The sequence below is a fragment of the Bos mutus genome, chromosome X (genome assembly GCF_027580195.1).
Source record: "Bos mutus isolate GX-2022 chromosome X, NWIPB_WYAK_1.1, whole genome shotgun sequence".
Lineage (NCBI taxonomy): Eukaryota > Metazoa > Chordata > Mammalia > Artiodactyla > Bovidae > Bos > Bos mutus.
The window spans coordinates 80,043,240-80,068,984 of record NC_091646.1 but is presented as its reverse complement, the minus strand read 5'-3'; the positions used below and the strand labels follow the sequence as shown (position 1 = coordinate 80,068,984).

Sequence of the window (25,745 nt, the reverse complement as noted above, 5' to 3'; positions counted from 1 at the left end):
CTCTCTGGCTGCTTTCAATAATTTTTCTGTCTTAGGATGGACAAGGGTTTCATTTCCAAACTACACAAACAGATCATACAATTCAGTACTGAAAAACCAAACAACCCAATCAAAAAGTGGGCAGAAGATCTAAATAGACATTTCTCTAAAGAAGACATAAAGATGGCCAAAAGGCACATGAAAAAAAAATGCTCAGCACTGCTAATTAGTAGAGAAATGCAAATCAAAACTACAATGATGTATCACCTCACACCAGTCAGAATAGCCATCATTAAAAACTCAATGCATATATATGGAATCTAGAAAAATGATACAGATGAACCTATTTCTAAGGCAGGAATAGAGACAGAGACATAGAGAATGGACCTATGGACATGGGGGGGAAGGGAAGGGTGGGATGAATTGGGAGATTAGGATTTACATATATACACTACTATGTGTAAAACACATACATTGGGGCTTCCCTGGTGGTTCAGATGGTAAAGCGTCTGCCTGTAATGCGGGAGACCCAGGTTCAATCTCTGGGTCGGGAAGATCCCCTGGAGAAGGAAATGGCAACCCACTCCAGTATTCTTACCTGGAGAATTCCGTGGATTGAGGAGCCTGGTAGGCTACAGTCCACGGGGTCGCAAAGAGTCGGACACGACTAAGCAACTTTCACTTTCAGCTTCTTGACTCTGTAGGCTTGTTTTGGCCAAATTTGAGAATATTTAAACTATTATTTCTTTAAGTAATTCTTTTCTCCTTCTGAGACTCTGATTTACACAAATATTAGATCTTTTATTATAATTCCACTGATCACTGTTCATTTTTCAGTCTATTTTCTGTTATTGAGACTAGATAATTTCTGTTTTTCTTTCTCTAGGTTCAAAATTATTTTCTCTGTTGTCTCCAATCTGCAGTTTAACCCATCCTTTGTGTACTTTATTTCAGTTATTGTATCTCTTAATTCTTAATTTCCATTTATTCTTCTTTGTATATTAGATCTCTTTGCTAAGACTTTCCGTCTTTAATTTGCATGAAGAATGTTCAGGGAATTCCCTAGCAGTCCAGTGGTTAGTACTTGATGCTTTCACTGCCAGGGGTCTGGATTCAGTCCCTGGTTGGGGAAATAAGATCCCACAAGCCAAGCAGTGTGGCTAAAAATAAATAAATAGAAAGAAGAAAAACAATGTTCAAAATTGTTTGTCAAAGCATTTCTCTCTCATGGCTGCTCTGAAATCCTTAGCAGGTAATTTAATCAGTTGTGTTACAATGATTTCATTTTCTATTGATAACACAAATCTATTGATTTTCTTTACTCAGTTTGAGATCTCAGTTTAAAATCTTTCTGGTTCTTGGTATAAAGGGGGATTTTCAATTCAAACCTTGATATTTTGGGTATCATTTTAAGAGACTCTGGATCTTATTTAAATTTTGTGTTTTAGCAGGTCTTTTCTGTTAACATTCTGGTGGGTGAAGGAGGATGCTGTCTCTTTACTGGCAAGTGGGAGAAGAAGTCCTAGCTTCCCACCTGGCTATGTCTGTCACCTCCACAGTGGGTGTAGGTGGCATACCTTCTTATAGTATGGCAAAGGTAGAATTCCAGGTTTTTCATTTGGCCTTTGTTGGTTGGGGCAAAAGTAGGTTATAGTTTTTCTATAGTGTTTGGCTGGAGTAGAATGGTTATTATCTAAACGCTTTCTGTATTGCTAGGTTGTTCCTTTGGGTACTTTGGCTAGAGAAAACCAAAATACTTGGTTTTCTTGGTCTGTAGCTGTTGGCATTTCTGGGCTGTGAGGTTGTCCTGTACCCAGCATGGGCTATGTAAAACACAGGGAAAACCAAGGGAACTTACTACTGCTTCATTCCTTGGAGCCCAAGGCCCTTAGCCAATCTGTCACCTCTTCACCTTCTAGAGCATCTTGTGCTTTTTAATATAGAATATCCTGAGCTTTTAGTTTTATTTAGCAGGAGGAATAGGTAAAAATACATCTACTCCATCTTCCCATAAGCAGAAATCTAGTTGGTTCTTTTGAATGTATTAATTTGACCATATTACTCTGGAGCTTAAAACATCTCAATGGCTCTAATTACCTACAAGATCGAATTTCAAAACAAAAACCACACTGAGGAGGAGAGACTACATCAGATACATCTCCACATTCCCAAAGTTCAGCACGGATCTTATAAGTAATAGTTACTCTGAATGCTTAACGATTAAAGAATTTGGGCTTAAGTTAATGTATTTCACTTTGGCCACCTCATGCGAAGAGTTGACTCATCGGAAAAGACTCTGATGCTGGGAGGGATTGGGGGCAGGAGGAGAAGGGGACGACAGAGGATGAGATGGCTGGATGGCATCACTGACTTGATGGACGTGAGTCTGGGTGAACTCCGGGAGTTGGTGATGGACAGGGAGGCCTGGTGTGCTGTGATTCATGGGGTCGCAAAGAGTCGACACGACTGAGCGACTGAACTGAACTGAACCAATATGTATTCTGGTGAATTATGCACTTTCTCAAAGACTGTTCCACAGCCAAAAGTATGATGTGCTTGCATAGACATTTTTGTTCTGAGCCAAAGCTTTCAGAGAACTACCAAAGCTAGAACCACATTTACCTTCTACAGGTAGCCGCCGCCGTATGGCTAGGCGTTCCATTTTCCGCTGTGTCTCTGCCAGACTGAAAAGAACCCCGTATACATATTGACGAGCTGACCGGAACAGGATGGCAGCTGGAGGAAGCTCCATGTTACACTCATCTTCAATACATACAGGAATCTTAATCTCACCCTAAAAAGAAAATGGTTCAGGAAAAAGGAGAGAATGAGTTACCTCAAGGTTTGGAATTGAGCTGAGAAGAACAAGTAATGAACTGTAGCCTAGCTATTAAATTTTCTACTTTTATTTAGACAAAATTTCAGACTAAAAAGAAGTTGTAAGAGCCCAGCTGAGTATTAGACAGCTTAAAGCTATTCCATTTTTAAAGTCTCTGCTATGATTAACTACAGCTGACTAAATGGGGAAAATTTATCTTAGACATTCTGCTGGGGAATGGATTTGTATGGTAAGGCTAGAGGAGGGGAATAGCTCAGGAGAAGTAGAGGGAGAGGTAAAGACCAAGGGTATAATGCCTCTTCTTAGAGTGTGTTCATCCCTAGACCAGACTTTACAAACATGGTACATTGTCTTCTCCAAAATCTCACAATTACCCTTCTCCTCTAGGCCTCATTTCCTGCACAGTCCCATCTTTTGCTGGTCTCACCTCACTAGAGACCCTCGACACATGAAGGGCCCTAGCATACTTGGTCTCTTTTGATCTCCTTTCAGATACAAAGGTCAGACTTTTCTCTGGTAACCTACAGTCCTAGGAAGTTGAAGTACAGTGCAGAGAGCAGGGAGGTAAGTGTCGATGTGTTCTCTTACCTTAGTGAGGACATGGTAGATATATGGGTACATAAGACCCCTTCGATGTCTGTGTTCAGCAACCCGCAAGACTTCTGGAGCTACTGGAGGTAAGGGTGGAATGGTGATGTCCATATGGTTCCTTGTAGACATAGACAGCAGAGATGGGATGTGGGGCTCACCATCACCCAGGCTGGCATTTGAAACTCCAGCATCAATGGGCTCTACCCAAGACCCTCTGTCACTATTTGGATCCTCCCATCCAGGCTGCTGCTGAAGTGTTTCTGTGATGCGACTATAAGGTTTAAAAAGATAAGTGTGGAAAACAGAAAGGAGGTTAATAAAGATATTTCAACTCAAGATGTCTATTCTGATTACAAGGAATCTTACAAACCCTCTAGAAGCCAGGACACTGGGTTAGCACTGGATCTGATATCATTCCTCTCAGTGGCCATCACTATCCTCCTAGCTTCTTTCTTCAGATATAAACCAAAGCAATCAAAAGTCATGGGCTCCATTCTGAGTCCTTTATACCTTATAAAAGTCATGTTTAAAGTCTGCTTATGTTCTAAGGAAATAACTACAATTAAAACCTCAAAGTGGCTCTGTCTTCCAGGAATAATCTGCTTGGAAGAATAATCTAAGAAAAATGTTATTATACAAAATCCCACTGTTTTGATCCTCAGAACCTTTTTAGCTACACTTTTTTAGTTACCAAGCAATATAACTGCATACTCAACTGTTCTAATATTTCAACTCTATAAAACTTTCAATTTTTTTAATGTTCAATCTACTGTTCTTCACAAACTGAGAGATGAAAGACATGATACATAGCGCACCCCTACCAGGGCGTCCCTAGCCATCTGCTATGCTGTCTTCTACCTCAGTGGCCTGGGTATCTGAAAATTATTACCTGTACAGGGTCCAAGTGATCATGAAGTGACAAAAACATAGAGTTTTCCTACTTCACTTAAGTGCAAAGAGTCATAGAAAAAAGCCAGGAACATACACTTTCCCACATTCCCTACCTAGGTTAAAAGTACTTCAGAAATCTATTCCCTGGGGTGCCCGTATAGCTACTTACTCAGAGCTGGCTCCTTCTGGCTCATCACCATCAGAGGAAGAGGAGTGGGAAGAGTCTGGTCCCAAAGGAGTTGAGGCTTTGGAAGTCAGGTAATTGGGAAACTGGGATGCAGAGGAATCATAAGAGATAGCCCAATTGGCAAAGGGGCTGTCCTGCAGCATGGAATCCTCAGAAAAAGCATGGGATTCCCCCAAAGCATGGGGGGAGAAGAGAAGAGAGGAGTTGGGTCTCACTGGGAATGGTGGTGGATATTTCATTTTCTGGGGCACGTGGTGAGAAAACTAAAGGATGAAACAGACACAAAAGCTATTTATTTAACATTTTACCAGGCTCCAAGATGGTTCCCCCAAAGGTTGTGACACAGTGGATGAGGCCAGTAGCTGGAATTGTTGGGATACAAAGAACATACTGAGAATAACAAGAAATAATTCTAACAGTGATGTATGGACAGAATCCTTCAAAGGCAGGACAACAGACCAATCTATGTCTCCTAGAGTCATTCTTTCAATATTAGCTAATCTACATTCACAATGACCTAGTGGTTGCTGATTTGAATGTTTTCTTTAGAGTCTGCCAGCCTCAAGTTGAGAACGTGACATAGGTATATACAACCTTGACATTCTGATAATACTGAATCACCCGAACTCCTTAACTCAAGATTATAAAAATTAGGAAACAAACCTAGTCTAATGCTATCAAATGGTCTCAAGCTTCTTAAAAGATACTTACCATCGGCTTCCCAGCAGAGAGAGTGCCCATTTGATTTCGTGGAATGGGAGGATTTCCAAGGCGATTATTTCGAAAACCTGAAGCAAAGAGAAAGCGCTATCTCCTTTAGTCAATCCTAATAATTCTACTCTGTTACATTCTGGTAACCTCATATCATCTGAGAAATTATTATGAATATATGAGTTACAATTTATTGAACACCTACTACAAGCTACACTAAGAACCTTACATAAAATTATTTCTTCTGATAACAACTCTATTAAGGAGGTATCATGAACCACATTTCATGTAAATGTGACTTGCAAAGATCACACAGTGAGTACATAACAGAGGTAGAATTCAAATTCAGGCCTGACCCCCACAGACGGGGCAATTTTACATATACCAGGCCACAACAGAGATTAGCACCAGAAGAAGCCCAAGCTAAGGAAATGGCATTGGATCCCATCTATAAATTCAAGAAATGAGGGCCCCGTTTCATGTCACCTCTCTTATTACGTGGAAATCAAAAGGCAAATGTCTATCAAATAGGAATAACTTCTAGGAGGGTGCAATACAAATAAGTGATTACACTCTGTCCCAGGAGTTCTGAGAGACTCAGTTTCTTCTACATAAAGAGCAGCCCGGGGTCAAATGGAAGCCTTACCTAGAAAGGAGGGCCCCACTGGCAGTGAAGAGAGTTTGGTTGTAACTGAATAGTACTCAACTGCTTTCTTGAATCGTTCTATTTTATCTTCTGTCCTGGACTGGATATAGGAATATCAGATGTTCAGAAGGAGAAATAACATGAGTGTGCCTTTTTCATGCAATTTATAATTTGAGATTCAAAATAGTCACAGAAATAAAATGTTTCAAGAAACCCAAGAGAGCAATTTTTTTTTATACTGCAGAAAAGATTAGGTTAGGGAGAGAGTATTATAGAACATTAAAGCTCAAATACTTAAAAAAATTGTTTAAAAATGTTTACTTACATTTTGTGCTATTCTAAAATTCTTATATGATCATTAGAAAAAATACATAAAGATAGAAAAAAACTACACGGTACCATCACCCAAAGGTATTTTGATGTGTTTCCTTCCACTGATTTTTAAAATTCATTTTTTTGGGGGTTGAAGTACAGCTAGTCTATTTTAATACATTTCTGTAATAGCTTATGGAAAAACTCGAACAAACTTTTTGACCAACCTAACATTTATTTTTTTCCTATAGTTGATACCATACTCTATGTAAAATTTCATGTCTTGCTTTTATTATAGTACAAGATAATTTTGAATGGCTGAATATCTTATCACTGTAAGTGTATCATAAATTATTTAACTACTTCTCTAATACCCAATGTCTCACTTATTTCTCACATTTGGCTATTATAAGTTACACAACAAAGAACATATATGTACATAAAAGTTTTTCTGGATTTCAAATTATGTCCTTAGGAAAATGTCCCCAGAGTGGAATTACTGGTTCAAAAAGTATGAACATTACAACCAAAACCACTTAAACATACAGAAAATCCATAATGTGAAATCACTATATATCCTCCAGAATGGTTAAAATTTAAGATTATAAATATCCAGCCCTGGCAAGGATATGGACTGACTGGAAGTCCAATACACTGCTTGTAGGAATATACATAGGTAGAGCTGAGAAAACAGTTTGGGAGTTTCTTATTATGCTAAACATATATTTGCCATATGGCACAGCAATCCTACTCTTAAGTATTTATCCAGGAAAAATATAAACAAGAATACTAACAACAGCTTTATTTAATAGCACCAAACTAGAAATAATTCTATCAACAGAAGAATGGATAAATTATGATATATACATATGATAAAAAAACTGTACAGTAATAAAGAACAAAGGACTGATATATGCAACAATATGGACTAATCTCAGACATAATAATGAGTGAAAGGAGAAGCAGACAAAAGAGTACATATGCACAAGTGCACTCATCTCACACACTAGTAAAGTAATGCTCAAAATTCTCCAAGCCAGGCTTCAACAGTATGTGAACCATGAACTTCTAGATGGTCAAGGTGGATTTAGACAAGGCAGAGGAAGCAGAGATCAAATTGCCAACATCTGTTGGATCATCAAAAGAGTTCCAGAAAAATATCAACTTCTGCTTTATTGACTATGCCAAAGCCTTTGATTGTGTGGACCACATCAAACTCTGGAAAATTCTTAAAGAGATAGGAATACCAGACCACCTGACCTGCCTCTTGAGAAATCTGTATGCAGGTCAGGAAGCAACAGTTAGAACTGGACATGGAACAACAGACTGGTTCCAAATAGGGAAAGGAGTACGTCAAGGCTGTATACTGTCACCCTACTTATTTAACTTAAATGCAGAGTACATCATGAGAAACACTGGGCTGGATGAAGCACAAGCTGGAATCAAGATTTCCGGGAGAAATATCAATAACCTCAGATATGCAGATGACAACACACTCATGGCAGAAAGCAAAGAAGAACTAAAGAGTCTCTTGATGAAAGTGAAAGAGGAGAGTTAAAAGGTTGGCTTGAAACTCAACATTCAGAAAACTAAGATCATGGCATCTGGTCCCATCACTTCATGGCAAATAGATGGGGAAACAATGGAAACAGTGATAGACTTTATTTTCTTGGGCTCCAAAATCACTGCAGATGGTGACTACAGCCATGACATTAAAGGACGCTTGCTCTTTGGAAGAAAAGTTATGACCAACCTAGACAGCATATTATAAAGCAGAGACATTACTTTGCCAACAAAATTCCATCTAGTCAAAGCTATGGTTTTTCCAGTGGTCATGTATGGATGTGAGAGTTGGACTATAAAGAAAGCTGAGCACCGAAGAATCGATGCTTTTGAACTGTGGTGTTGGAGCAGACTCTTGAGAGTCCCTTGGACTGCAAGGAGATCCAACCAGTCCATCCTAAAGGAGATTAGCCCTGAGTGTTCATTGGAAGAACTGATATTGAAGATGAAACTCCAATACTTTGGCCACCTGATGTGAAGAGCTGACTCACTGGAAAAGACCCTGATGCTGGGAAAGACTGAAGGCAGGAGAAGGGGATGACGGAGGATGAAATGGTTGGATGGCATCACCGACTCAATGGACATGAGTTTGAGTAAACTCTGCGAGTTGGCAATGGACAGGGAGGCCTGGCGTGCTGTAGTCCATGGGATTGCAAAGAGTCAGAAATGACTGAGCGACTGAATTGACTGAACTGAAAGTCCAAGTAGAAGTGAAACTTGGGCTTCCCAGGTGGCACTAGTGGTAAAGAACCTGCCTGCCAATGCAGGAAACATAAGAGACCTGGGTTCCATCCCTGGGTTGGGAAGATCTCCTGGAGGAGGGCATGGCAACCCACTTCAGTATTCTTGCCTGGAGAATCTAATGGACAGAGGAGCCTGGCAGGCTACAGTCCACAGGGTCACACAGAGTCAGACACTACTGAAGCGACTTAGCACACATGCACAGAAGTGAAACTTACTTATGGCAATAGAAAATACCACTTATCTCTGTGGGATTGGGGATGATTGAGAAGGGGGTTTTCCGATGTAATTTTAAAATCCTCTTGAATATAATTTATGACCTTTATAATATTTCATCAAATAGAATGTAAGATATTAAAGTCATTTCTAATTATAAATAATGTTCTAATAAGCATATTTTTACATGTTTCTTAGGTTATTTCATAGGAGATATTTTTAGAAGTGGAATTACTAGGTCAAAGGATATAGTTATTTTCATAGACTCTTGACACATGATATAAACCTCTTTCAGATGCAGATGTCTCAAGTTATACTCTCATCATCAATGCATGTGTGCTAAGTAACAGAGAAGCCTGGTGGGCTACAGTCCATGGGGTTGCAAAGAGTTGGAGATGACTAACCGACTAAACCACCAGGCACACAAATACAGATATTAAGATGTCTAGGTCATCTAGCCTCATTTTAGACACACAAGCCATACACAGAACCTTCCTTAATATCTCTACCTCTGTACCCTCATCCCTTCCACAAAGTGACCAATGTAACCAGTTTGGTATGTGTCCTGTCATAACTTTTGCTGTTTATACACACACACACATATGTAAATAAATACAGCTTTGTTTTTTTTTTTTTCACATAAGTGGAATTGTATATTGTTTTTCAAATTGCCTTTTGCACTTAACAGTATGTCTTATAAATTATTATGTGTCAGTGAGTATACATCTATGACCCAATACCCTGAAATACTGAATCACACGTACTTCCCTCACTGTCCCACTCTGCTCTGTTTCCCGAAAGCTAAACATTTACTTTTCCTTCAAGGGGCACCAATTCTATGAAATCTTTCATTCTGTGAAAACTTTATTGTTTTTTCCTTTGTTGTACTTATTTATTTGCTTCAACCTTCCCCATTAACCTCAAGTTCTATGAGGACAAAGAATGGTTTATTCATACTGACATTCTGCTAACATGGGACTTATCTATAGAAGTTTACTCAATATTTTACATATGATCATATTTAATTAAGCCCTACCATTTTCTTTTTGTTTTACATATTTATTTTTTAATTAATTAATTTTTTCAGCTGCACTGGTCTTCATTGCTGCACGGACATTCCCTAGTTGTGGAGTGCAAGTTTCTCATTGTGGTGACTAATCTTGTTGCAGAGCACAGGCTCTAGAGTGCGAGGGCTTCAGTAGTTGTGGCACATGGGCTTAGTTGCCCTGTGGTATGTGGAATCTTGCTGAACCAGGGATTGAACCCATGTCCCCTGTGTTAGCAGGTGGATTCTTAATCACTGGACCACCATGGAAGCCCCTAACCTCTTCATTAATAGATCCACAGAGGCCACAAGTAGCAGAGTAGAAATTCATAATTTGATGCTGTTACCTAGCAGATTTTGTATGTTTTTTTAAAACAGTTCTGATAATTCTATAACTGTTAAAAATATTTGTGAAAATTATATAGCAACAATGAAGAATGGTTTAAGACATAATGTTCAGTGGAAAAAGCAAGTTAAAGATGACTACACTGAGCTGACTACCACATTAGACATATAAAGAGGACTAGGAAATATTGTAAAACATTTAGGATGGAATTAGAAGCAAAGTCACTATTAAACAATTTTATTTTGTTTAGTCAAAGGGGGATTCTTGTTATTAAGTTACAAAGGCAAGCAAAAGCTATAACATTAAAAATATTCAACACTCAATTGAGCATGTACAAAAATTTTCCTCCATTTACAAACAATGGAATATTGTTGTTGCTGTTGAGTCTCTAAGTCATGTCTGAGTCTGCAATCCCATGGACTGCAGCATGCCAGGTTCCTCGGTCCTCTACTATCTCCAGGAGTTTGCTCAAATTCATGTCCATTGAGTTGCTGATGCTATCTAACCATCTCATCCTCTGCCACCTCTGTCTCATTTTGCCTTCAATCTTTCCCAGCATCAGGGTCTTTTCCAATGAGTTGTCTCTTTGCATCAGGTTTCAGTAACACTCCTTCCAATGAATAATCAGGGTTGATTTCCTTTCAGATTGACAGGTTTGATCTCCTTGCAGTCCAAAGGACTCTCAAGAGTATTCTCCAACACCACAATTCAAAAGCATCAATTCTTCGGTACTCAGCTTTATTTGTGGTCCAACTCTCAAATCCGTATATGACTACTGGAAACATAGCTTTGACTATAGAGACCTTTGTCTACAAAGTGATGTCTCTGGTTTTTAATTTGCTGTCTAGGTTGGTCATAGCTTTCCTTCCAAGGAGCAAGTGTCTTTTAATTTCATGGCTGCAATCACTGTCCATAGTGATTTTGGAGCCCAAGGAAATAAAATCTGTCACTGCTTCCACTTTTCCCCCTTACATTTGCCATGAAGTGATGGGACCAGATACCATGATCTTAGTTCTTTAATGCTGAGTTTCAAGCCAGTTTTTTCACTCTCCTCTTTCACCCTCATCAAGAGGTTCTTCAGTTCCTCTTCACTTTCTGCTACTGGAGTGGTATCATCTGCATATCTGAGGTTATTGATATTTCTCCCAGCAATCTTGGTTCCAGCTTATAATTCATCCAGCCCACATTTTGCATGATGCTTTGCATATAAATTAAATAAGCAGAGTGACAATATATAGCCTTGTTGTACTCCTTTCCCAATTTTGAACCAGTCAGTTGTTCCATGTCTGTTTCTAACTGTTGCTTCTTGCTTTCTTAGTCGCTCAGTCAGGTCCAACTGTTTGCAACCGTTTGAACTGACTGTAGCCCACCAGGCTCCTCTGTCCATGAGATTTTTCAGGCAAGAATATTGGAGTGGGTTGCATTTCCTCCTCCAGGGGATCTTCCGAACCCAGGGACTGAACCCATGTCTCTTGCATCTCCTGCATTGCAGGCGGATTCTTTACTGGCTGAGCCACCAGGGAAGTCCCAAGTACACTGGAAATGGGTGCCATTTCCTCCTCCAGGGGATCTTCCCTACCCAGAGATCAAACCCGTGTCTCTTACCTGCATACAAATTTCTCAGGAGACAGGTAAGGTCGTCTGGTACTTTCATCTCTTTAAGAATTTTCCAGTTTGTTGTGATCTACATAGTCAAGGCTTTAGCATAGTCAGTGAAGCGGACTATGCTAGATTTTTTTTTTTCTGGAGCTTCTTTGCTCTCTCCACGATCCAATTAATGTTGGCAATTTGATCTCTGGCTCCTCTCCCTCTTTGAAACCCAGCTTATACATGTGGAAGTTATTGGTTCCTGTACTGTTGAAGCCTGCTGCTGCTGCTGCTAAGTCGCTTCAGTTGTGTCCAACTCTGTGTGACCCTATAGACAGAAGCCCACCAGGCTCCCCCTTCCCTGGGATTCTCCAGGCAAGAACACTGGAATGGGTTGCCATTTCCTTCTCTAATGTAGGAAAGCGAAAAGTGAAAGTGAAGTCACTCAATCGTGCCCGACTCCTTGCAACCCTGTGGACTGCAGCCTACCAGGCTCCTCTGTCCATGGGATTTTCCCAGGCTAGCTTGAAGGATTTTAAGTATTACCTTGCTAGCATGTGAAATGAGCATGACTGTATGGTAGTTTGAACACTCTTTGGCATTGCCTTTCTTTGGGATTGGAATGAAACTGATATTTCCAGTCCTATGGGCACAGCTGAGTTTTCCAAATTTGCTGGCACACTGAGTGCAGCACTTTAAATAGCATCATCTTTTAGGATTTTAAATAGCTCAGCTGGAATTTTGTCACCTCCACTAGCTTTGTTCACAATAATGCTTCCTAAAGCCCACTTGACTTCATATTCCAGGATGTCTGGTTCTAGGTGAGTGACCACACCATTGTGATTATCCAGGTCATTAAGACCTTTTTTGTATAGTTGTTTTGTGTATTTTTTCCACCTCTTCTTAATCTGTTAAGTCCTTGCCGTTTCTGTCTTTATCATGGCCATCCTTGCATGAAATATTCCCTCAATATCTCCAATTTTCTTGTAGAGATCTCTAGTCTTTCCTATTCTATTGTTTTCCTCTATTTCTTTGCATTGTTCATTTAAGAAGGTCTTCTTATCTCTCCCTGCTATTCTCTGGAGCTCTGCATTCAGATGGGTATCTTTCCCTTTCTCCCTTGCCTATCACATCACTTCTTTCTTCAGCTATTTGTAAAGTCTCCTCAGACAACCACTTTGCCTTCTTGCATTTCTTTTTCTTTGAGACACTTTGGTCACTGCCTCCTGTAAAACGTTATGAACCTCCATCCATAGTTCTTCAGGCACTCTGTCTACCAGATTTAATCCCTTGAATCTATTTACCACCTCCACTGTATAATCATAAGGGATTTGATTTAGGTCATACCTGAATGGGCCTAGTGGTTTTCCCTACTCTCTTGAATTTAAGTCTGAATTTTGCAATAAGGAGCTCATGATCTGAGCCACAGTCATCTCCAGGTCTTGTTTTTGCTGACTGTATAGACTTTCTCCATCTTTAGCTGCAAAGAACATAATCAGTCTGATTTTGGTTTTGACCACCTGGTGATGTCCACATGCAGAGTTGTCTCTTGGGTTGTTGGAAAAGGGTGTTTGCTATAACCATCATCTTCTGGTGTCATATATTTTTGCCTTTTCATATTGTTCATGGAGTTCTTCAAGCACGAATACTGGAGTGGGTGGACATTTCCTCATCCAGTGGACCACGTCAATCTTGGGTGGCCGTGCACAGCAAGGCTTACAGCTTCACTGAGTTATACAAGCCCCTTTGCCATTACAAGGCTGTGATTCATGAAAGGGACAACAGAATATTATTCAATGTTAAAAAGGAAGGTTATTCTGACACATCCTACAACATGGAAAAATCTTAAGTACATTACGTTAAGTGAAATCAGCCCATTGCAAATGGGCATGCAAGCAGGCTCAGTCATGTCCGACTCTTTGCAACCCCATGGGCTATAGCCCCATCAGGCTCCTCTGTTCATCCAGGCAAGAATACTGGAGTGGGTTGCCATTCCTTTCTCAAGGGGATCTTCCTCACCCAGGGACTGAAGCTGTGTCTCTTATGCCTATTGCACTGAAGGCAGATTCTTTACCACTAAGCCACTGGGAATTTCCTATATATAGTATAATTCCACTTATATGAAGTATGTAGAGTAGTCAAAATCAGAGATCAAAAGTAGAATAGGCAGAGAGGGAGGAGAGAATGGGGACTTATCTTTTAATGGTTGTAGATTTTCAGTTTTACAAGATAATAAGAGTTATAGGGATGAATGATGGTGATGGTTACACAATATTATGAATGTATTAATACCACTGAACATATATTTACAATGTTTAAGATGGTAAATTTTATATGCATTTTTATCACAATAAAAAATCAGCAGGAAAATGTATTCTCCATTTAAACAGTATTCCCTGCTTAATAAATACTAGGATCTCTCTCTACCAAACATGGCAACTTCTTTTTTTGTGGGTCAATCTCTTCATAATTGTTTCATACAAACAGCTGAAACTGCAACGCAAAGTAACAAAGCAAACAGGTAAATCTGTCATAAAGTCAGGATTTCCCAAAGTAAAGACACATGATGGAAAATGGCTCACATTATGCTAGAAGTCACAGACCAATGAGGATCTGTTACAGTTAGTCTTCAACAATGATGTAAGAGAGAATTATGAAAGATCATGGCAGGAAAGGCACTTGAAAAAAGAATGATTTGAATATCAAAAGAATGTAAATCTTTTAAGAAAATATAACCCAAGTATGCTTTTTATTAAAACAAACCCAGCACTTAAATCATGCTAGAAATTTAAACGTGACCTAGTGGGTATGAGAGCTATCAGAAAATTTTGTTTGGTAAACTTATTCTTTATTCATGTAAAAACTTTTTAGCTGTTGTTCAGTTGCTCAGTCATGTCCAACTTTCTGTGACCCCATAGACTGCAGAATGCCAGGCTCCCCTGTCTTTCACCATCTCCCGGAACTTGCTCAAACTCATGTCCGTTGAGTCGGTGATGTCATTCAACCATCTCATCCTCTGCCGTCTCCTTCTCCTCCCATCTTCAATCTTTCTCAGCATCAGAGTCTTTTCCAATGAGTCAGTTGATCTTATCACGTGACCAAAGTATTGGAGGTTCAGCATCAGTCCTTCCAAAGAATATTCAGGACTGATTTCCTTTAGAATGGACTGGTTGGATCTCCTTGCAGTCCAAGAGAATCTCAAGAGTCTTCTCCAATACCACAGTTAAAAAGCATCAATTCTTTGGCACTCAGCTTTCTTTATACTCCAACTCTCACATCCATACATGACCACTGGAAAAACCATAGCTTTGACTACACGGACCTTTGTCGACAAAGGCATGTCTCTGCTTCTTAATATGCTGTCTAACTTGGTCATAACTTTTCTTCCAAGGAGCTAGTGTCTTCTAATTTAATGGCTGCAGTCACCATCTGTGGTGATTTTGGAGCCCCCCCCAAAAAAAGTCGGTCACTATATCCACTGTTTCTCCATCTGTTTGCCATAAAGTGATGGGACCAGATGCCATGACCTTAAGTTTTCTGAATGTTGAGTTTTAAGCCAACTTTTTCACTCTCCTCTTTCACTTCCATCAAGAGGCACTTTAGTTCTTCTTCACTTTTTGCCATAAGGGTGGTGTCATCTGCATATCTGAGGCTATTGATATTTCTCTTGGTAATCTTGATTCCAGCTTGTGCTTCATCTTGCCCAACGTTTCTCGCGATGTGCCCTGCATATAAGTTGAATAAGCAGGGTGACAATATACAGCCTTGACATACTCCTTTCCTGATTTGGAACCAGTCTGTTGTTCCATGTCCAGTTCTAACTGTTGCATCTTGACCTGCACAAATTTCTCAGGAGGCAGATCAGGTGATCTGGTATTCCCATCTCTTTAGGAATTTTCCACAGTTTGTTGTGATCCATACAGTCAAAGGCTTTGGCATATTCAATAAAGCAGAAATAGATGTTTTTCTGGAACTCTCTTGCTTGTTTGATGATCCAAAGGATGCTGGCAATTTGATCTCTGGTTCCTCTGACTTTTCTTGAACATCTGGAAGTTCACGGTTCATGTACTGTTAAGGTCTGGCTTGGAGAATTTTGAGCATTACTTTACTAGCATGTGAGGTGAGTGCAACTTTGAGGTAGTTTGAGCATTCTTTGGCATTGCCTTTCTTTGGGATGGGAATGAAAACTGACGTTTTCAAGTCCTACGGCCACTGCGGAGCTTTCCAAATTTGCTGGCATATTGAGTACAGAACTTTCACAGTATCATCTTTTAGGATTTGAAATAGCTCAACTGGAATTCCATCACCTCCATTAGCTCTGTTCATAGTGATGCTTCCTAAGGCCCATTTGATTAGCTCTGTTCATAGTGATGCTTCCTAAGGCCCACTTGACTTTGCATTCCAGGATGTCTGGCTCTAGGTGAGTGATCACACCATTGTGATTATCTGGGTCATGAAGATCTTTTCTGTATAGTTCTTCTGTGTATTCTTCCCACCTCTTCTTAATATCTTCTGCTTCTGTTAGGTCCATACCATTTCTGTCCTTTATTGAGCCCATCTTTGCAAGAAATGTTCCCTTGGTATCTCTAATTTTCTTGAAGAGATCTCTAGTCTTTCCTATTCCATTGTTTTCCACTATTTCTTTGCACTGATCACTGAGGAAGGCTTTCTTATCTCTCCTTGTTATTCTTTGGAACTCTGCATTCAGAAGGGCATATCTTTCCTTTTCTGCTTTGCCTTTTGCTTCTTTTCTTTTCTCGGCTATTTGTAAGGCCTCCTCAGACAACCATTTTGCCGGTTTGCATTTCTTTTTCTTGGGGATGATCTTGATCACTGCCTCCTATACAATGTCATGGATCTCCGTCCATAGTTCTTCAGGCACTCTGTCTGTCAGATTGAATCCCTTGCATCTATTTGTCACTTCCACTGTATTGTCCTAAGGGATTTCTGAAAGAGATGGGAATACCAGACCACCTGACCTGCCTCTTGAGAAACCTATATGCAGGTCAGGAAGCAACAGTTAGAACTGGACATGGAACAACAGATTGGTTCCAAATAGGAAAAGGAGTACATCAAGGCTGTATATTGTCACCCTGCTTGTTTAATTTATATGCAGAGTACATCATGAGAAACACTGGGCTGGAAGAAGCACAAGCTGGAATCAAGATTGCCGGGAGAAATATCAATAACCTCAGATATGCAGATGACACCACCGTTATGGCAGAAAGTGAAGAGGAACTAAAAAGCCTCTTGATGAAAGTGAAAGAGGAGAGTGAAAAGTTGGCTTAAAGCTCAACATTCAGAAAACAAAGATCATGGCATCTGGTCGCATCACTTCATGGGAAATAGATGGGGAAACAGTGGAAACAGTGTCAGACTTTATTTTTCTGAGCTCGAAAATCACTGCAGATGGTGATTGCAGCCATGAAATTAAAAGACGCTTACTCCTTGGAAGGAAAGTTAAGACCAACCTAGATAGCATATTGAAATGCAGAGACATTACTTTGCCAGCAAAGGTCCGTCTAGTCAAGGCTATGGTTTTTCCAGTAGTCATGTATGGATGTGAGAGTTGGACTGTGAAGAAAGCTGACCGGCAAAGAATTGATGCTTTTGAACTGTGGTTTTGGAGAAGTCTGTTGAGCGTCCCTTGGACTGCAAGGAGATCTAACCAGTCTATTCTAAAGGTGATCAGTCCTCTGTGTTCTTTGGAAGGACTGATGCTGAGGCTGAAACTCCAATACTTTGGCCACCTGATGTGGAAAACGAAATCATTTGAAAAGACCCTGATGCTGGGAAAGATGAAGAGCAGGAGGAGAAGGGGACAACAGAGGATGGGATGGCTGGATGGCATCACCCACTCGATGGACATGAGTTTGAGTAAACTCTGGGAGTTGGTGATGGACAGGGAGGCCTGGTGTGCTGCGATTCATGGGGTCGCAAAGAGTCAGACACGACTGAACAACTAAACTGAACTGAACTGATACCTGAATGGTCTAGTGGTTTTCTGAATTTGGCAATAAGGAATTCATGATCTGAGCCACAGTCTGTTCCCAGTCTTATTTCTGCTGACTGTATAGAGCTTCTCCTTCTTTGGCTGCAAAGAATATAATCAGTCTGATTTCGATATTGACCATCTGGTGATATTCACATGCAGAGTCTTCTCTTGTGTTGTTGGAAGAGGGTGTTTGATATGACCAGCACATTCTCTTGGCCAAACTCTGTTAGCCTTTGCCATGCTTCACTCTGTACTCCAAGGTCAAATTTGCCCATTATTCCAGGTATTTCTTGACTTCCTCCTTTTGCATTCCAGTCCCCTATAATGAAAAGGACATCTTTTTTGGGTGTTAGTACTAGAAGGTCTTGTAGGTCTTCATAGAACCATTCAGCTTCAGCTTCTTCAGCATTACTGGTCGAGGCACAGACTTGGATTACTGTCATATTGAATGGTTTGCCTTGAAAACGAACAGAGATCATTCTGTCGTTTTTGAGATTGCATCCAAGTACTGCATTTTGGACTCTTTTGTTGACCATGATGGCTATTCCATTTCTTCTAAGGGATTCCTGCCCACAGTAGTAGATAATATGGTTATCTGAGTTAAATTAACCCATTCCAGTCCATTTTAGTTCGCTGATTCCTAGAATGTCGACATTCACTCTTGCCATCTCCTGTTTGACCACTTCCAATTTGTCTTGTTTCATTGACCTAACATTCCAGGTTACTATGTAATATTGCTCTTTATAGCATTGGACTTTACTTCCATCACCAGTCACATCCACAACTGGGTGTTTTTGCTTTGACTCCATTTCTTCATTCTTTCTGGAATCATTTCACCACTGATCTCCAGTAGCATACTGGGCACCTACTGACCTGGGGAGTTCATCTTTCAGTGTCCTGTCTTTTTGCCTTTTCATACTGTTCATACTGTTCATGGGGTTCTCAAGGGAAGAATAAAAGAATAAAGCCCAGAGATAAATCCATGCACCTATGGACACCTTATCTTTGACAAAGGAGGTAAGAATATACAATGGGGAAAAGCGATCTCTTTAACAAGTGGTGCTGGGAAAACTGGTCAACCACTTGTAAAAGAATCCAACTAGAACACTTTCTAATACCATACACAAAAATAAACTCAAAGTGGATTAAAGATCTAAACCTAAGACCAGAAACTATAAAACTCCTAGAAGACAACATAGGCAAAACACACTCTGACATAAATCACAGCAGGATCCTCTATGACCCACCTCTCAGAATATTAGAAATAAAAGCAAAAATAGACAAATGGGACCTAATTAAAGTTAAAAGCTTTTTCACAACAAAGGAAACTATAAGCAAGGTGAAAAAGACAGCTTTCAGAATGGGAGAAAATAATAGCAAACGAAGCAACTGACAAAGAATTAATCTCAAAAATATTCAAGCAGCTCCTTCAGCTCAATTCCAGAAAAATAAATGACCCAATCAAAAAATGGGCCAAAGAACTAAACAGACATTTCTCCAAAGAAGACATACAGATGGCTAACAAACACATGAAAAGATGCTCAACATCATTCATTATCAGAGAAATGCAAATCAAAACCACAATGAGGTGCCATCTCACACTGGTCAGAATGGCTGCTATCCTAAAATCTACAAACAGTAAATGCTGGAGAGGGTGTGAAGAAAAGGGAACCCTCTTAGACTGTTGGTAGGAATGCAAACTTGTACAGCCACTATGGAGAACAGTGTAGAGATTCCTTAAAAAAACTGTAAATAGAACTGCCATATGACCCAGCAATCCCACTGCTGGGTAGGCATACACACTGAGTAAACCAGAATTGAAAGAGACGCATGTACCCCAATGTTCATCGCAGCACTGTTTATAATAGCCAGGACACGGAAGCAACCTAGATGTCCCTCAGCAGACGAATGGATAAGAAAGCTGCGGTACATATACACAATGGAATATTACTCAGCTGTTAAAAGGAACACATCTGAATCGGTTCTAATGAGGTGGATGAAACTGGAGCCGATTATACAGAGTGAAGTAAGTCAGAAAGAAAAACACCAATACAGTATATTAATGCATATATATAGAATTTAGAAAGATGGCAATGATGACCCTATATGCGAGACAGCAAAAGAGACACATGTATAGAACAGTCTTTTGGACACTGTGGGAGAAGGTGAAGGTGGGATGATTTGAGAGAATAGCATTGAAATATGTATATTATCATATGTGAAACAGATCACCAGTCCAGGTTTGATGCATGAGATAGGGTGCTCAGGGCTGGTGCACTGGGATGACTCAGAGGGATGGGATTGGGAGGGAGGTGGGAGGGGGGTTCAGGATGGGGAACAGATGTACACCGATGGCTGATTCATGTCAGTATATAGCAAAAACCACTACAATACTGTAAAGTAATCAGTCTCCAATTAAAATAAATAAATTTTAAAAAATGAAAAAAATAAAGTTTAAGTTAAACATACACTTACCATATGACCCAGAATTTCCATTGCTAGGTATTACAGTAGGGAAATGAAAACGTATTCATACAAAAACTTGTACAGAAATGTTTATAGAAGCTGTATTTGAACCACCAAAAATTGGAAACAACTGAAATATTCTCTAGGGGTGAAAGCATAAAGAAAATGACATAGAGTGACACAATAGATACTATGGCAATAAAAAGGAACGAATTATCTATAGATGCAACATTCAACAACTTAAAACAATCTCAAAGGCATTATTTTGCATGAAAAATGCCATTCTTAAAAGATTACACACTCTATGATTCCATTCACATACTATTCTCTAAAAGATATAAGTATGACAGAGAATAGACTGGTAGTTTCCAGGGATTAGGGATGAGTTTGGGTGTAATTATGAAGGGACAGCATGAGAAATTTCAGGGAAGGTTCAACTGTTCTGATCCTGATTGTGATATTGGCTACACAAATCTATACATGTTTTAAAAATCCATATAACCATACAAGTCAGTTTTATTGACTTTTAAATTTAAAATAGAACTGAAAAACCCAGAGGATAAGTATAAATGAAATTGTCAAAAATAAAACTAACTTATTTTCCTAACTTTTAGTTTCATTTCACAAGATAAAATCCTAGGTGAGCCCTTTTTTCACTATTAATAATGAAACACTGTTGTTTCATATGGACATACTTAAGTAGCCTTTTTCAGCACTCATTTTACTCCAATAAGCAAGACCTCCTTTATATTAAAATATACACTGAAAAAAAAGAGAGGGATATATGCCAGAGTGATAACTATGGCAAGTTGTTTCTGGGTAATGAGAGTATAAGTGACATTTTCTAAATTCTGTAGAATGAGTTCATATAACTTTAATAATCAGTAGAAAAAAGGTAAAAAAAAAAATCCTTTAAATCCAGGCCTAGTGATGTTTTCTAAAAGAAACTTTGGGGCTCTAGTCTGTAAGAAGGGAGAAGATAAGCACCTAGGAGGAGAGAAGGCAGGCAGCACAAAAATGATCAAATCTGCTGGTGCTACTTGTGAAGTAAGAAAACTGGCCATTCTTAGGAAGGTGAAGGCTAGCTTACCTGAGACTGTTTGAAAACATCCTTCCCAACCACATCCAGGTTTGAGGGGTCTTTGATGGAACTAACATACTCAGAAACAGCTTTGATTACCACATCACAGGGAGGAAGAACCAGCTGATGAGCTCTGACCTAGAAGCAGATAAGCAAAGCACATTGATGTCTAAGATGGATCATTAAGAAAAAAGGTGAGACAGGGGTGAGATACAGAATTCAAATTCAGTAAATCCACTGAGAGATAGTTATCATCTTTTCTTTAAATTAATTTCCCCCTAATTTTTAGTACAGAACACTTGGAATCAAGATTAAAAAGGATAAAGGAAGAAAAAAAAACCATATCAGCATAATCCCACACCAAAGATTACTGTTTTATTGCACTATCATAATTAATCATGATAAATTGTCATGATACATTTTAGCTGTTTCCAAACTTCTGCTATTAAAGGTAATGTATGAATCATGTTTAGATCCTGATTTGAAGTAACCACAAAAAAGCTTTTGTAAGACAAGCAGGAAAATCTAAAAATGGATTAGATATTAAGATGATATCAAGAAATTATCATTAATTTTCTTAGGAGTAATAATGGCATTGTGCCTGTGTAAGAAAATGCTCATGTTTTACAGATGCATATCAAAGAACATGAGAGTGAAATAACTTGAGGACTGGCATCTGTTTTAAAATATATGAGTAAGAGCAACAACAACAACAAAAACTCAAGCAACCATGGCCACATGTTAACAACTACTGGCTATGGAAGTTGTTACAGTGACAGCTAACTATATATTACTTTTTCTATTTTTGTGGTGCTTGAAAATTTAAAATGTTATGGTGAAATGTAGGTATGACTTGTTGTCCACCTTCCAATTATCTAATTACATGTTTTCTAGAATGATAATTGCTGAGTAAAAGGCTATCAACTTCTTAAAAGCTTTTCAGTTCAGTTTACTTCAGTAGCTCAGTCATGTCCTTGAATACCCATGTCGTGCTTTTGCGACCCCATGGACTGCAGCATGCCAGGCTTTCCTATCCATCACCAACTCCCGGAGCTTACTCAAACTCATGTCCATCAAGTCAGTGATGCCATCCAACCATTTCATCCTCTGTCGTCCACTTCTCCTCCCGCCTTCAATCTTTTCCAGCATCAGTGTCTTCAAATGAGTCAGCTCTTCACATCAGGTGGCCAAAGTATTGGAGCTTCAGGTTCACCATCAGTCCTTCCAATGAATATTCAGGACTGATTTCCTTTAGTTTGATCTCCTTTCTGTCCAAGGGACTCTCAAGAGTCTTCTCCAACACCACAGTTCAAAAGCATCAATTCTTTGGCACTCAGCTTTCTTTATGGTGCAACTCTTACATCCATACATGACTACTGGAAAAACCATAGCTTTGACTAGATGGACCTTTGTCGGCAAAGTAATGCCTCTGCTTTCTAATATGCTGTCTAGGTTTGTCATAACTTTTCTTTCAAGGAGCAAGCATCTTCTCATTTCATTGCTGCAGTCACCGTCTGCAGTGATTTTGGAGCCCAAGAAAATAGTCTGTCATGTTTCCATTGTTTCCCCATCTGTTAGCCATGAAGTAATGGGACCGGATGCCATTATCTTAGTTTTTTGAATGTTGAGTTTTAAGCCAGCTTTTTCACTCTCGTCGTTCACTTTCAAAGAGGCTCTTTAGCGCCTCTTTGCTTTCTGCCATACAGGTGATGTCATCTGCATATCTGAGGTTATTGATATTTCTCCCGGCAATCTTGATTCCAGCTGTGCTTCTTTCAGCCCAGCATTTCTCATGATGTACTCTGCATTTAAGTTAAATAAGCAGGGTGACAATATACAGACTTGATGTACTCCTTTTCCTATTTGGAACCAGTCTGTTGTTCCATGTCCAGTTCTAACTGTTGCTTCCTGACCTGCATACAGGTTTCTCAAGAGGCAGGTCATGTGGTCTGGTATTCCCATCTCTTTCAGAATTTTCCACAGTTTATTGTGATCCACACAGTCAAAGGCTTTGGCATAGTCAATAAAGCAGAACTAGTTGTTTTTCTGGAACTCTCTTGCTTTTTTGATGACCCAGTGGATGTTGGCAATTTGATCAGAGCTGTACAAGAGGGCCAGACAGCATAGGGCTTTGTAGGCCATGGTAAAGATTAGGTGAGTGACATGAAGAGCCATTAGAGAATTTTAAAAAGAGAAGTGACATGATTTTAGTCAGTTTTTAAAATGACTCTGGCTGTTGTACTGGGAATAGATTTGGGGCTGGGGGTGAGAGGTATTGGGACATGAAATAGTGAAAGCAGAAGACCAATAGTTAGTAAAGTGGTATAATAATCCAGGCAAGAATGATGGCTTGCCCAAGGTAGTAGCTATGAAAATGGTGAGAAGTGGATATATTTTGAAGGAAGAACTGATAGTATTTCCTGACCAGAGGAGAGGTGGAGCATGAGTAAGAGAGAAGTCAAGGATGACGTCAAGCCTTTCAGACTGAGCAACTAGAAGGATGAAGTTGCTGTTAATGAAAATTAGGGAAGGCTGTGGAAAGGAACAGGTTTAGGGGAAAGATCAGGAGTTTCCATTTGGATGTGTTTCTTTGACATGTTTAATAGGCCATTAGATATTGGGAGCTAGAGTTCAAATGTGAGATCAAAGCTGGAGACATATATTTAGGAGTCATTAATGGACATATAGTATTTAAAGTCATGACCCCAGATGAGATCAATCACCAAGGCAGTGTGTGTGGATAGAAGAGAGAAAGGACTGAAGATAGAACTCTGGGACACTCCAAAGTTAAGTACATAAGACAAGGAAACAGCAAAGGAGATAGAAGCAGCAGCCAGTGAAGTAGGTAGGATTACAAGAGAATAGGGTCCTTAAAGCCAAGTGAATAACATGTTCTCAGAGAGTGAGCAAGTGGGTCATATACTGCTGATTAGTCAAGCAAGATGAAAACTGAGAGCTAGTCATTAGATTTATTAACATCACAGTCACTGGTTACTGTTGAAAGCAATTTCAGCACAGCAAAGTGAAGAGAGAAGAGGGAAAGGGGATAGTAAACAGCTCAAACATAGGCAACTCTCTAGAAGAGTTTGCTAAAAGGGAAGAAGAAATATGGAGCAGTAGCTTGGGTGGAGGGAGTAAAATCAAGAGCAGGTTTTATTTTTTCTGATGGATGCATGCTTATGCATCTGATGGGAAAGAGCCAATGAGAGAGGGAAAATGATGTGGGAGAAAGAGGGGAGAACTTCTGAAGTGATGTCCTTAAGTTAGCAAGGAGGCATGGATTCAGCATAAGAGCAGAAGGGCTGGCCTAAGACAGGAACAATAAGTCATCCAAGGCAGGCAGAGCATGCAGGTGAGAAGTTGAAAGGGTGGGACCTGGTGGAAGTTTTGCTCCCATTGCTTCAATTTTCTGAGTGAAATAGGAAGCCAGGTCATGAGCTGAGAATGAGCAAGGAAGGAGAATTAGAGGCTTGAGGAGAGAAGGAAAGATGTGAAATAGACATCTAGGAGAGTGAAAGGATTAGGGAAGTGTAATACCACCACCAACTTATACTACCACAAGAAGTATATGACAGCACCAGTCTCAACACAGCCTTGACAGGAGTGGGTAGACTAATCTTTCAATATTTTCTAAACTGTTAGGTTAAAAAAAAATCACACTGCTCATTTAATTTGCATCTCTGATCACTAGTGAGGTTTAACACCTAGTCATATTATTGGCCACTCTAGTTCCTCTTTTGTGAATTGTCTGCTTCTTTCCTTTGCTCATTTTTTTATTTACTAGCATATTAGTATTAATATTTTCCTTCATAGGTTTGTATGAATCCTTAAGATAATAAGGGTGTGAGATAGTAGAAAACATATATTGTTCTCTGACCGCAGTTCCTGGCATGCTGCTGCTGCTAAGTTGCTTCAGTCGTGTCCGACTCTGTGCGACCCCACAGACGGCAGCCCACCAGGCTCCCCCATCCCTGGGATTCTCCAGACAAGAACACTGGAGTGGGTTGCCATTTCCTTCTCCAATGCATGAAAGTGAAAAGTGAAAGTGAAGTTGCTCAATCGTGTCCCACTCTTAGCAACCCCATGGACTGCAGCCTACCAGGCTCCTCCATCCATGGGATTTTCCAGGCAAGAGTACTGGAGTGGGTTGCCATTGCCTTCTCCAGTTCCTGGCATAGAGCACCTAAAATCTTTGTAATATCCTAGGTGGTAAGAGCACTCCTGTGCTCAGGATCCTCCCAGACCTCATCCTATGTATCTCTTCATCTGGCTGTTCATCTGCATCCTTTATCATACCCTTTAATAAACTGATACATGTAAGTATGTATTTCCCTGAGTTCTATGAGGTGCTTTAACAAATTTATTGAACCCGAGAAGGGAGTTGTTGAAACCTCAAAACTATAGCTAGTTGGTTAGTAAGAAGCACAGGTGATAACCTGGGCTTGCACCTGCCATCTGAAAGTGTGTGAGGGGTGGGGCGGTCCTTGGAATTGAGTCCTGAACCTGTGCAATCTGACACTATCTTCAGGTAGTAGTGTTAGAATTCAGT

The 25,745-nt window shown here is 39.8% G+C and overlaps 1 protein-coding gene across 1 annotated transcript in view; it reads right to left on the bottom strand.

Moving 5' to 3' along the window:
- The window catches only part of FAM120C (family with sequence similarity 120 member C), a 124,731-nt gene that overhangs the window by 49,756 nt on the left and 49,230 nt on the right, over window positions 1-25,745 (bottom strand). The window contains exons 4-9 of the mRNA XM_070366291.1: window positions 21,206-21,334; window positions 5,845-5,944; window positions 5,199-5,275; window positions 4,470-4,750; window positions 3,407-3,680; window positions 2,602-2,773 (exon numbers count right to left, since the gene is read on the bottom strand). Coding sequence (XP_070222392.1) covers window positions 2,602-2,773; window positions 3,407-3,680; window positions 4,470-4,750; window positions 5,199-5,275; window positions 5,845-5,944; window positions 21,206-21,334 — 1,033 coding nt within the window. The remainder of the gene's footprint in view (window positions 1-2,601; window positions 2,774-3,406; window positions 3,681-4,469; window positions 4,751-5,198; window positions 5,276-5,844; window positions 5,945-21,205; window positions 21,335-25,745) is intronic.